Below are 14099 nucleotides of genomic sequence, written 5' to 3'. Positions count from 1 at the left end.
TTTTAAGTCATTTCACTGTGCCGTGTGTGTGGCTGTCTGTATTTATATGGGGCTAGTTTAGAGAAGCTTTGAGTGGATTCCAGGATTCCCAAAAGATTGTTAATGAGCAAGAATCTTCTTGAATGTGCAGTTTTGAGAAATGGTCGAGCATCATTTAACAGAGTAGATGGAAAATTGAACATGGCAAATTTCAGCATTCAGAATGTAATTTCTAAACTTTTTTTTTTTAGTTCCAGTTTTCATTTCTTATTCTTTAATTCCATTCAGTTTTTATTTATTTTATTTTTCTGCAGTGATAGAAGCCCCTGCAAATTGTATGCAGAGTTCCTAATGAGGGCTGTATAGAGCACGGATTGGAAACTGCTGGTCTATTATATATAAGCCTACTTATGGTCCTAAAATTAATGACATATTTCATTTGCAAAATTCCTTAATTTCTTTTTTATTTCTTCAGTAACAAAAGTGGATGTATTTATGATGGTTTTAAGAAAATTTGGAATTTTTAAAATAATAAGCATGTAACAAGTTGCAGAAGCCTTTAACAGTTTGTAGTGTTTGCATTTTATTAATTCAGATTTGCTAAACTGTTATTTTTCCTTGACAAATTCTTTTATCTTGTACATACGAGGGTTGGGACTTTAATAGTGGCAACTATTTATTTACAAGGAATACAAAAGTGATTCATGTCACCATGTTTTATAGTCCTTCAATATAGTCGCCAGCATTGTGTACAACCTGTTTCCAATGATGTGGAAGTCGCAGAATACCTGTAGCAGCGGCTGTTTTGTTGATAGTTTAAATGGACCGGTCTACTGCCGCAAGAATCTCAGGAACAGTTTGGAAGCGAGTGCCACGAAGTGGTTCCTTCATCTTAGGAATTAAGTCATAGTCACAAGGGCTTAGATATGGAGAGTATGGTGGATGGTAAAGCACTTCCCAGCCCCATCGCTTGAACAAATCAGTCACAGCTTGCACTGCATGCGGCCAAGCATTGTCATGCAAAATGAGAGGAGCATTCTGCAGAAAATGTCGCCATTTTTTTCTCAAAGCTGGTCGGAGATCCAAAAATGAGCAGTAATACTGTGCAGTGACGGTCTGCTGTGGGGGAATGGTATGCGTTAGGATGACACCATCACTGTCATACAAGAAAATCACCATAACTTTCACATTGCTAGAGTTCTGACGAAATTTCGAATGTCGTGGTGACCCGTGATGATGCCATTCGTTTGACTGGCATTTCAGTTCTGGCTGGTATGATCGGGCCCAAGTCTCATCCATCCTGATGATACAGCATAAAAAAGCATCTCCTTCGCGCTCATAGCGCTCCAGGTGGGTTCGGGCAGCATCGTATCGTAGCCATTTCTGCATTTCCATCAGTTGATGTGGAACCCATCATGAAGCAATTTTTCTCATGGACAGGCGTTCCTTCAGAATGTGCAACACAGTCGTATGCGCTAATCCTGTTTGTCCGACCAGCTGACAAATTGTTTGGCGGTGATCACTGTCCATTAGTGCGGCAACAGCTGGCACGTCTGCATCGCTGACACTCGGACGACCTGGCCACAGCATGTCTGCCAAGTTTTGCCGTCCTTCATTGAATGCTTTCACCCATCTTGCTACGGTTCTGTAAGGCAATGCAGATTCCCCGCAAGCCTTTTGAAGCCCTTGATGACACTGTCGTGCTGTACGACCTCTGGCACATTAAATTTTTATCCAACATCGTTGTTCTTGTTTTGAAAACATCCTGACAGCACTTACTTTAGACCGCGAGCTAATACAAGGATCCGTTCTTCGCGTCACTCTGCATGCGCATGACATAGGCAGGACGAGTCTTTTTGCTGAGAGGTAAGGTAGGTATGTAGTTGACGTGTGGTATACGCGATATTCTTTGGTTTTGTTGCGTAGCGTTTTTTCAGCTGTGTTGCCACTATTAAAGTTCCAACCCTCGTATTTTGGTACTGTTTTGCAGTATTTCTGGTCCTAATACCTATATTTTAGATATTTTCTAGAATCCTCCATTTCAGTAAAAGCAGCTGTTTTTTTGTTATCATACATTCTAATTTAACCCTCAGATACTATTTCCTTTAATTATGTTTCTGTTAGCATGTGAGCTATTTTTAGATTGGAAAAGAAAATGCACATTAATCTTGATATATTAGAAATGAACAGTAGGTGGGGGAAATTATTCTGCAATTAAACCAGTTGCTGTATTAGATTGAAGACGCTTATTGTAATTATGAGGTCTCAAAGGGTCTAGTCATAATTTCCTGTGTTTTAAAATCCTATGCTATATTGTAATATGTAAAAATAGTGTTTCAGATAAACATTTCTAGTTCATAGTATTTTAATTGCAACACTATGCTGCAGTTATATATTTTATTCTCTAATGTGATACATTTACATTATTTAAAATTTTGTTTTGGGTCTTTGTTAGAAATTAGTTTTATTATACTTTCAGTATATGCTCAGGTTGTGAAAATGTTGGGAAATGGAAGATTGGAGGCTATGTGTTTTGATGGTGTCAAACGATTGTGCCACATAAGAGGAAAGCTGCGTAAAAAGGTAAAATATTGTAATTACTATTATTCAGGATGATTTTTTTTATACACCGGAAAATGTATAAAAAGTTATATTGTTATGTATTATGGACATGCATATTTGTTACTCAAATGGCTTTCCATTTCTCCAGATATTTTTGTCAGTGTAACAGCAGTTATGATTCTTTTTGCAAGAATGTCAATCTTTTACTCTCATCTTTGGCGAAATCTCGAACTTAGCTTTCTGCATAGAGTATAATGTGTCTTAGTTAAAGAATCATATGCCTTCTTTTGTTTCTCGTTTTTGGATTTTGTTACCAAAGTTGTGTGCAGTGCCTATTTTATACAATTCTCTGATTTATTTTAAGTGAAAACAGACCTTTGTGTACCCGGAGAGAACAACAGCACAAAAAGAGAGATATGTGCATGTTTATATGGAAAAAGAAGAATGTAAAAATGTAGCAGTATTCAATGCATTGTTGAAATAGGTGTAAAGATATCCAAATAAACAATTCTGTACAAAATCCTCAACGAGTTCGTTAATGATCTTGAAAGTCACAAATGAGTTCATGACTTCTTGGTGAGGGGGCAGATAATCAGAAAGTACCATAGGTAGTTGTGCTCTATACATATTACATTGATTTAATACTGTGATCCACTTTCTTACTTGGAATACCATGTTCTTATACTTTTAATCTAAAAAAAGTCCCAAAATGTTTTTACTTTTATGCATACAAAATCCAGATATCTAGCAGTTTCTTTTTTTTTTTTTTTTTTTCGAATTTTTTTTTTTGTGAAAAAGGAAAAAGAATTAGATTTTCTTTTTCTTTTTATAATTTTTTTCTCTTTAAGGTCATAAAAGCTTCATTACTTCATAAACAACTGTTTCATCTTTTTAATTTTAAATTTTGATGTGTCATCTGATTAGATTTAAACTGACGATCTAAAATCCAGCAAATTCGGAAATTTGGAATCACCAAAGTCCCGTCCATCTCCAACTTTATATTATATTTATGTTTACATCTGAAAAATTTCAGTATGAGTACTTAAACTAGGATGAAAGATTTACTAAAGTTATTGTTTTGTTTTTGAAATATAGAACTATGTATCATCAACTATATTATATGTATATCAACTATATATGTATTTTCAATGTACACAAAAGAATTTTGGCTACTTTCTGATTAACCATAATCCCCCTGAAATTCATTCATGAGGCAACATGCTGTGTTGCCAAAATAGGCAGCCCGTGACATCACCAGAATGTATTTATGTGGCAACCCAGGATTTTGTATGCACGTTGCAGACAAATGCTGGTCAGTAGCATTTTTTTGTTGCATTAATGACGGTCATTAGTGTTTGTTTTTGTTGAGTACATTTTCTTGCATGGAATCCTTTTGGGACTGTAGAGTTTGCCAGCTGATGAAAAAGAAAGCATATCTGCATATCTTCAGAAATATGCATAACCGAAATTTTTTGCTCATCATAAAGAGAATGCAAAAATTCTCTTTCCATGAAGTTGTACTTTGTAAAGGATCAAATTTTATATATCAAAATTTATGTAATTCTCTAATGCTTTCGTAAACAAAAAGAAATCACTGTGTATATGTTTATAGCAACAGTGTGCACAGTTTGTGATGTTGCGTTTGTGTAAATTGCCTGATGTTTCTTGAAGATAAAACTGATATCTGTGTACAGAGGGAAAACAGCGCAGTGATTTTATAGAATTTTTAAAAAAAATTTTTAATTTGTAATTGGTTACTGTTTTATGTAATACCTAATGCACCATTATTTTTTAAAAGGGCTTTTGTCTTTTGTGTCTTAACTTGGGAAAAAATTACAGGGTTCGTAGCGGTCCTTACAAGTGCTTATAAGTCCTTATATTTGAAAATAAAATATAAAGGCCCTTATAGGTGCTTACTTTTTCTTTAAAGCCCTTATTTTTTTGTTTTTAGTGCTTATTTTTTGCTTTTAGTGTTTTTTTTTAATGAACGCGCATTTCCCCCCCTCCGTACCAAACCCAAAACTAAATAAACAACTTTTCTTCCTTATATGGAACGTCAGATGCTGAATCATACTCCCGGAAATACCTTTTCCCCTTTCTCTGCATTAAGGTAACCTATGGTGCGCACGAGAGTACAGACAGGTGCACGTCGATCTATTGGTCAAAGAATTGCGAAAACCGTAGGAGATTCCGGTACATTCAGTATTCTTTTCCTCCCACCCAAATACTACACACGTTTAAATTTCTATCAAGATTTTAATAATTTACATTCTCGTTCTGCGTGGTCAGTTCATATTCGTGTTTATTATGATCGTTATGCTTACTACACTGGTGTGCAAAAATTAAGGACGAAGTCGAAAAATTAGCATATCAGCTGAACGAAGAGGCAGAGCAGACAGAAAGACCAATTAGGAGATTAAGTAAGGTGATGTACGGTAGCACATGCGCAGATATGCAGGTAGACGTAATGGGGGAGTGTCTGAGTAGTATAAAGCATGTTGTCGGTGTAAGATCAGTATTTCTGGCAAAGAGATTGCACGCCGTATAGCAGTTAAAATCACACCGAGTTGTTGCCTCAGCGAGAAATGGCGAATAATCAATCTGTTAGACGACATCTGGATGCTTTTACCCGAGGTCGAATCATTGGGAAGTTGGAGGAAGGCCGCAGTGTGACAAGTGTGGTTGCAGAGTTCGGAATTGCTCACAGCATCGTTTGAAAATGACTTTGGAGACAATTTCAAACTACAGGAACAGCTATCCGAGGGTTTAGTAGTGGTCGTCTACGAGGAACCACACCCGCAGATGACCGGTATATTGCCTTACAGGCTAGAAGAAACAGGCAGCAGACAGCGGGAGAAATCGCTAGACACACGACACAGGCGACTGGACGACCGATATCGTGTTTTACCGTGGCCAGAAGACTGCACGGTGGTGGTCTGTTTGCACGACGCGCTGTACGGTGTGTACCTCTAACGCCTGCCCATCGGAGAAGGCGTTCTCTGTGGTGCCGGGAACACCGGAATTGGAGAGACAATGAATGGGGACGAGTACTCTTTACAGATGAGAGCAGATTCAGTCTGAGTAGCGATTCTCATCGCATACTCATCTGGAGAGAGCGGGGAAGCCGCAATCATCCCTCGAACATCATTGAAAGGGACAGGTATGGAGGTGGCGGTGTTCTCGTTTGGGGAGGCATCATGCTTGGTAGTCGTACAGACCTTCACATCTTCGACGCAGGTTCAGTCAACGGGACTCGTTATTGTAACGAGATTCTTCTTCCATATGTGCGTCTTTTTAGAGGCGCTATGGGTCCGCAGTTCCTTTTCATGGGCGACAATGCACCATGTCATCGCACAGTAGCTGCCGAACAGCTCTTAGAGAGTGAGGATATTGAACGTATGGATTTGCCGGCACGATCTCCGGATCTCAATCCCATCGAGCATGTATGGGATTTTCTAGGCAGACGCTTGGCAGCTCGTACCTTACCACCAGTAAGGATTCCGGAGCTTCGATTGGCGCTGCAAGACGAATGGGCAGCAGTGCCTCAACAACTCAATGACACCCTCATTCTCAGCATGGGCAGACGCTGTGAAACCTGCCTAGCAGTCAGGGGAGATCATATCCCCTATTAAAGACCGGATGTTTCTTGCTGGACACCCATCACAGGGATGTTTCGGCCTTCAGTCGCATTGCGCTCCATGCTACTTTTTCAATAAAGCTTCTTTTTATCCCTCTGATTTCTCTTTTAGTAAGTGTTGCTTACATTACTCAAGTCCTTACGTATTGGGGATCTTACGGTATTACATGTGTTGATTTGGAAAGCTTTTGTACAAAGTTATATTGAAGAAACCGTCTCGTCCTTAATTTTTACACACCAGTGTATATTATGAGCATATGTATGAATATTTATAATAATATAGTTGCAGTAGCTGCTGAAGTGTAAATAAACTTCCAAAAATGGGTTTATTTTTACACAGATTAGCTTTCTAAGGAATAATATTCCGAATGGCTTAAATAAAATGAAAGTAATCGGTAGTCAGAATAATTTTTTTTTTTCGCCAATACATTATACAGTACGGAGGCTGGGAGGTTCTCCCCTTTCTCCGCAAAATCGCTAATTATTGAAGCAGCGGACCTTTTTTTTTTTTTTTTTGTCACTGTCCAATTTGCATTGGATAGGACTAAAAGTTTTGCGGTCTACCCAACCCAAGCGAAGAATGATTCTATTCCGGAAATTTAACGGTCTGTTCAAAATTAGAACGAAAACACCCCAGATTAGTAAGTTTCTTTATTTTCCTTTATTTAGTTCTTTATTCTTCGAATACCGGCAGCTGTTGATTCCGATTGTGTAATATCACGTATGGAAGAATTACGCCACACGTATTGCACAATAACGTTTGCGGTATTTTGCAGAGATAATTAATTTTGATGTTCAATCTGAGATTTATTTATGAATACTTGAAAGAGTTTTGCTGTTCTTTCTAAGCAGAATATTTCTCAGTTCTGCTGGTCTATTTTTATATGATGCACATATAGAAATGTTAAAATCATTTATTTAGCCGAGAAATCTAAAGAACGGCTACAATCTCCAGCTCCCTCCTCTTTTTCCAGTTACACTCGACTATATGGAATATTCGGCAATTTCCGAGTATGCGGTTTAGTTATGCTTTTACTGTTAAAGGATGACTGCATGAAGCAATTTTCCGTCTCCTGATACCAGAAATGTTCCTCTTTTTCACTTAAATTACTTTGCTTGTAATGTATGTTAAGGGAAAATTGTTATGCAATGAAAATTTAGAAAATGTTCAGAATTTTAATTTAAGTTAAATTATTTAAATATTAATATGAGTGGAAAAATAAATTGTATTTATTATTAGGTGCCAAGCGAATACAATTAATATGGCTTATTATTATTTATTTTCTATATTTTGAACTGAAATTTCATCATTAAATCTTGTAATATAGTTTAGTTCTGCATAGTTTTTTTTTCCCTCTCATTGTAAACTAATTCTGTAAATTGAATTGTCATTTAAAATTAAAAAAAAAAGTTAATTGTTTTCCATGGTTGAGGTAATGCTCATTCTCTTAATAAATATTGTATTGCTAAATATTTTGAATTGCAAGTCTAATTTTTCTTTTAAGGTTATGCAGTTGTGTATAATGTAATTAGACAGGTGCTTATTTTTTTTTCTTAAAATGTGCTTGAAAAGTGCTTATAGGTGCTTATTTTTTTAACTAAAATGTGGCTATGAACCCTGAATTAGTTGTCAGTGCCTGATGACTTCGGGAAGGGTTATATGTTAAAGTGACTATCACATTTGTTTGTCAAAATTGCGAACTTAATCATCCCATCTGTAGGATGCAAATTTCAGGTGTTGCTGATGATATATGCAGCGGCTGCATTAACAAAGAAGTATTGAAATTTGTTTTATGAAAGAAATAATATAGTGTAACATTGATCTAAAATGTGGAAAATAAATGAGTAAAAATAGATGAGTAATGATAAGATAAATGAGTAAACTTAAACCTTCAAGAATATTGAAGAATAAAATGACATCTTCCATATACATGACAAACATTTATTTAAGCTATGAAGACATTGAACAACAGGGTAGAAACATAATATTACACAGCGCTTAGCACTTCTCTCTTACATGTGATACTCACCATTGACATTTGCTAACTACATAGAAAAGTATTACGCAGCAGAGAACTTGCTTCTCATGCGCATGTGCTAGGGAAATCAGCGGCGGTTGCCAACATACCCCATTTCAACGTTGTTTCTCCTATTCCTGAAAAGTAAAACAAAGTACATATTAAACAGTATTCAATCCTATAATGTACAACAGTTCAGGAGTCAAGGGTTTGGTTAGCACATCAGCTCCCATTTCACCGGTAGGTATGTACTGCACATCCAATTCACCGTGTTCATATACTTCACGCACAAAATGATGGCGAATGTCTGTGTGCTGTGTACAGGAGTGAAACACCGAGTTCTTTGTAATTTTCTGAGCTCCTTGATTGTCGCAGTATATTGTTGTTGGGTTTTCTATGTTGTAACCCAGCTCCTTCAGGAACAGCAGAGGTAGACGGTTTCTTTGGCAGCCTCAGACAGAGCCATATATTCCACCTCCGTTGAAGATAGAGCTGTGCGTTGTTTTCGTGATTCCCAGGTTATGGCTGAACCACTTAATATATATACAAAACCTGTGTAGGATTTTCAATCATCGGCATTTGATGCCCAATCTTATCCACAAAGGCGATGAGTGGTTTTCCTGTTTTTGTATAAATTAGTTCTTGATCTTGGGTTCCCTTTAGATATCGAAGTATTCTTTTTGCAGCATGCCAGTGTTCTTTTCCGGGATTGTTGATTAAAATAAGAAATTCATGGCATATGTGATATCTGGCCTAGTAGCTACTGAAAGGTACATTAGTGATTGAATCAGATTTCTAAATGGAACACTTTTCATGTCAGCGATTTCGTTTTTAGGACTCGTCTCTTTTGATAATTTTTTGCTATTATCTATAGGTGAGGACACGGATTTAGCATTTTGCATATTATACCGATTTAAAATATTATCAACGTATTTCTTTTGAGAAATTTTAATTGAATTCTCAATTTCTAAAATTCTATGCCTAAGCAATAATGTAATTTCCATAAGTCTTTCATTTTGAAAGCAGAAGCTAAGCTATCGCGAATTGTGTCATATGTTTGCTTAGAATCAGTAAAAACGATAAAATCATCTACATAAACAATTATAATAGTTTCACTGTTGGATGTCTTTTTAATATAAGCACAATTATGTGAATTAAGAGATTTAAATTTCATAGATTTTAATTTTTCATCCAACTTTTTGTATCACTGACGTCCTGACTGTTTAAGACCGTATAGTGATCTCTTTAAAAGACACACTTTATCCGAATTAGTTTAATCACGAAAACCTTTGGGAATTTCCATGTAGATTTCTTCATTTAAATTTCTATTTACATAGGCCATTACAAAATCTAATTGGAAACCTTTGAGACAGTGTTCTACAGTGTAGGCTAAAACTATTCTTATGGAACTTGAATCTAGCAACAGAGAAAAAGTTTTCAGTGAAATCGAGACTAGGGATTTGAGCGCACCCTTTAGTGATTAGCCTAGCTTTGTATTTTTTGATAGTGCCGTCATGATTATATTTTAATTTAAGAACCATTTACTACCAATAACTTTCTTGTTTTCAGGTCTTTTTACTAATTTCCAAGCCTTTTCTTGAACAAGCAAGTTATATTTTGACAGCATTGCATTATGCCAATTTTCAGAATATGGTCCATTTAATTCTCCTTTCACCGTAGGATTAATGCTTTCCTCAACAACATTTTGAGTTTGTTCATTTTTATTTACAGCTGTATAGTGATATTCCTTTTTAGACCTTCCTGTCAAACCTGTTTTTATTTTCTTGGGTTGACCAGGCACACTTTTAATCGGGATAGGGGCCATTGATTTGCTATCTAAATCACTCAAGCTTTCCTTTTCAGATTTAGAGTCAAGTGGCGACTTGCTGCTGTCCAGAGGTGATGATTTATCACAACATGCTTTATTTATAATTTTTTCCTCCAGAGCAAAAGGCAGATATATTTCTTGCTCTGAGTCATAACTACAGCAGTTTTCAAACTCATTAATAAATTTTACGTCTCTGCTTACTTTATTACTTTATTACATATTGAATTTTACGTCTCTCTTACTTTACTTGCCTCAGGATCCCAAAGTCTATACCCTTTTGATTCTTCAGAATAGCCAATAAAAATACATTCAGATCGAATATAAAATTTGCCTATTCCTGGCCTTTTATTTAGTGGAAATGCTTTTTGGCCAGTATTACGTAGCAGAGAACTTGCTTATCATGCGCATGGCTAGAGAAATCAACGGTGGTTGCCAACAAATATTTTGAAGTACAAAATGATATTTCATGCAAGAAAAATTGGTGTTCATCATTAACTCTCCCATGTTTACTAGTTTTTAAAAATTTGGTGCAGTTTTTGATTTTGCTTGATGATAAAAACTAATCTGCAGTAACCTTGAAGAAAAAGCATGTAACTTAGAAATGTTTCTTAATTAAAAAATTAATGTTACAATAAATAAAAGCTTTGTTAATGATTATAAAAGGAAAAATCATATATGTTTGTTCTTAAAATATCTGTAAAATATGTGAAACAAAATCTTAAATTTCTATAATAATACTGAAATCAGTAATTATGTGACATGTTTAAATTCTAACATTTAAAATATTGCCACAACAAAAATATAGTTATTTTAATCAGACTGAAAAAGTATGATATGCAGATGTTAAGGTACTTTTCTGTTAAAGCTAACCATTTAGCATTTTTTAATTTTTGTATATTTCATCGTGTTTTGTGCATTGCCAGTTTTTTTTGTATGGCTTCTTTGCTGGTGATAGGTGTCTCTATGTTTATTATTGTGCAAGTGGATTTTTCATCTAATTTTTTTTTTAGACTTCACTTGGTTTTGTGATGGTACTTATGTATTAATGCAAATGACTTTGTGCAATTTGGGAATTTTTTACAAAATTACTTGGTAAAAGTTGGTTATCGAATGCAAGTTGATGATTTCCAGGAACTTTTAAGAAAAATTATGAAACTGTTGATATTTATTGTAAGTTGGTAAGCATTATCAATGTATAAGAAGAAAATATGCTTTAACAATTTAAAATACAACTTTTAGTTATTAAATAATTACACGATACATTAAAAAAATAAAACATTCTTCATCAAATCTTTTGGTAATTTACTTGTATTGTTCTTCTCCCTAAGTACACAGTAATCGGTTTCCTCTTTAAAAAAAAGAGAATTGCAGAGACTCTGCATTGTGCAAACCTCCGATCTGTTTGTTATATAATTGGTAGGTTATATTTCCTCGTAGCATCTCTTTAGAGATTTTGCCGGAAAATCCTGTAGTCTAGCAGTAATTTTACCACAGTTTTCCCTGTAGGGGGCAAATACGCTAGCAAGTATTTTAAAATTAAATTAATGCAAAAATTATCACAGTTTGTTTGCAAAAACCCTTGAAACTTAAAAAATACAAAATTAGAAAGAACAAAAAGAATGCATATGAAATGAGCATAATGCATATGAACAAAAAGAATATGCATGAAAATGGCGATGTTGCTTGACTAAAGAATTGTTATGAGTATGGTTGCTTGAAATATGGTTATGCCCATGTGTACCAGAGTTTGGTACATTCTGAAAGTTTAGTGACTTATAATAAGGTGATTACAGTAACACCTATGTGATCTGGAATTTTTCAAGAGATGAGCAACCAGTTATTCCACTTTTCAGTGGGGAAAAATTGTCTTAAAAATAAAGATTGTGTTCAAATAACACCTCATGAACTTAAAATGTAACAAAAAATCGAAATGGCTGTGCAGCCTTCGTTCATACTAAGAAGGAAAAGATTTCCAAACTCAAGCATGATTTACACACTCCCTCATTTATTTTATTACTGCCATACACTTTATATACTTTCTAATGTCAAGTATTTAAAGTAATTTGAGTTTTATGAATTAAAGTTTGAAATGAATCACAATGGTTTTATAATAATTACATGTGAGAAGTGTACCAGTTCCTTGTTATTTTTTGCTAATGTTAAAATCAGTGGACACCAGAAGAATTAAGAAACTTGACAAAAGCTTATTCATAAAAGTAAAAATAATGTAAGCTATGTTTTTTCGCTCAATTTTTAGGAGATTGTGTCATTCCCATGTCACTGTTCTTGATCATTCTGTGAAACTTTAATGGCTGGAGTAGAATATATTGTGGATCTAGGGTGGTGTTTTTTTTTCCCCCCCCTCAAATCTGAAAATTCTAGATTTGAGAAATCATATGTACCATATTATTATCAGGACACATAACATTCATGGACAGTAATCTTGAAGATGAATATCTGTGATTAAGTTTTAAAGGTGCAGAGGCTTAAGAAATTATAAGGAATTCTGAAAAGTTTAATCCATTAGGAAAGGAGTTCAAAAAGAGAATGTGCTGCTTATTTGGGAAAAAAAAAATTACTGCTAAAGAATGTTTTTATCAAATTTAATAGTATAAACCCTGTCTGTGCAGAACTCTCATTGCTTTGGTGAATTAACAGATAATTTGGCAAATATCATTTCAGAAGCTGAAAAAATTTTTGTTAGGCAATGAAGTCGGAAACTATCATATAGATCAGTGCTTTTTGACATAAGTAATACCATAATGCATCTCGCAAATATAAATAAATTCACAACGCACCGTGAAGAAATGTTTTTCTATCAGTATGATTAATTCTTTCTATCTAATCCTACAGATTCAGTCATTAAGATATTTCTTTCAAGTATTTTTGCATTGTAATACATAAACATTTCAGCTGGACATTAATTTAAAATGCAGAGGGTTGTTCACAGATTTTTGTAACAATTTTGATTTTCTCCATGAATATGACTGGCATCAAATTGGAATAAGGATTAATTATCATCTGCACTAAAAATATTTTTTTCTTTAAAATGTTTCTGAAAAATAAACAATTGATCGAAGGCTATATTTTTGCACTGTCCAAAGAGAAATTCTATTATTCAGTTATTAAAAAAATGTATACCCAACAAAGGTATGTACAGCTCTTATTAAATCTAAAATCGCATGTCATGTTTTAAAGGAAAATCCAGCCCCATTCCAAAGAGCTATTTCAAAATCTTTAAATATCTCTGTAGGAACTGTAAACAAAATTATAAAATCTGATTTAAAAAGCTAATTGAAACAACAAAACATGATTTTCATTGCCTAACTCCGAAACAAGTTTCTCAGCGTAAGACTGTGCAAATTGCTAAGCAATGTGACTGTGCAAATTGCTGTGCAAATTTGGCAGGTTTAAAATGGAAATATATAGTTACAACTGATGAGGCTTGGCTATACTTATCTGATTGTTATAGAAAAAGATTGATATTCTTCCAAAAAAGAGTAGAAAAAGATTTAATATGTTGGTTCAGAGAAAACAAGGAAAGTTTTTCTAAAGGTTTTATTGTTGTTACTGGATTCTTTTATAATGGAAAACTTAAGGAAAGTAGAAAAAAATGTCAAAATTAGTTTGGATTGGTATCAGAAATATGTTTTAATACCTATTTGTAAAGAAGAAATTCCATCTCTTTATTTAAATAATATTCACTAAGTTCCATGAGAATAAGGCTCCAAGCCACACCTCTAAATCTACTGCTCTGTTTTTTTTGGGAGGAGGAAGTGAAATGAAACCAGAATTGAAGCTATTCCTTTTAAATTAATCCCATTTAAGTCCCTGATGTGTCTCCTATGGATTACTATGCATTTGGACTTTTAAAACAAGCTCTTTATAAGTGGCATCCCAAAACATTGGATGGACTCAGGAAGATTGTGAAGGAGGAATGGAATAAAATCAGCCTTGATGTTTCAAGAAAAGGACTGAAATTAAGATATAATATAATAGTTCAACAAAAGGGTTATCAGATTGAGTATATTAGAAAATAGAATTATAAGGTTTGTTTATATATAAAGCTTTGCAA

At 34.5% G+C, this 14099-nt stretch overlaps 1 protein-coding gene across 1 annotated transcript in view; it reads left to right on the top strand.

Moving 5' to 3' along the window:
• The window catches only part of LOC118199841 (eukaryotic translation initiation factor 1A, X-chromosomal-like), a 59694-nt gene that overhangs the window by 22741 nt on the left and 22854 nt on the right, over nt 1-14099 (top strand). Inside the window, exon 3 of the mRNA XM_035371699.2 lies at nt 2459-2562. Within this exon, the coding sequence (XP_035227590.1) occupies nt 2459-2562 (104 nt within the window). The remainder of the gene's footprint in view (nt 1-2458; nt 2563-14099) is intronic.

Source organism: Stegodyphus dumicola, chromosome 7 (assembly GCF_044657685.1).
Source record: "Stegodyphus dumicola isolate Sdum_Otavi_A_Nest chromosome 7, ASM4465768v1".
Classification (NCBI taxonomy): Eukaryota; Metazoa; Arthropoda; class Arachnida; order Araneae; family Eresidae; genus Stegodyphus; species Stegodyphus dumicola.
Note: the sequence above shows the minus strand (reverse complement) of the source record. Positions and strands in the feature narration are given on the sequence as shown.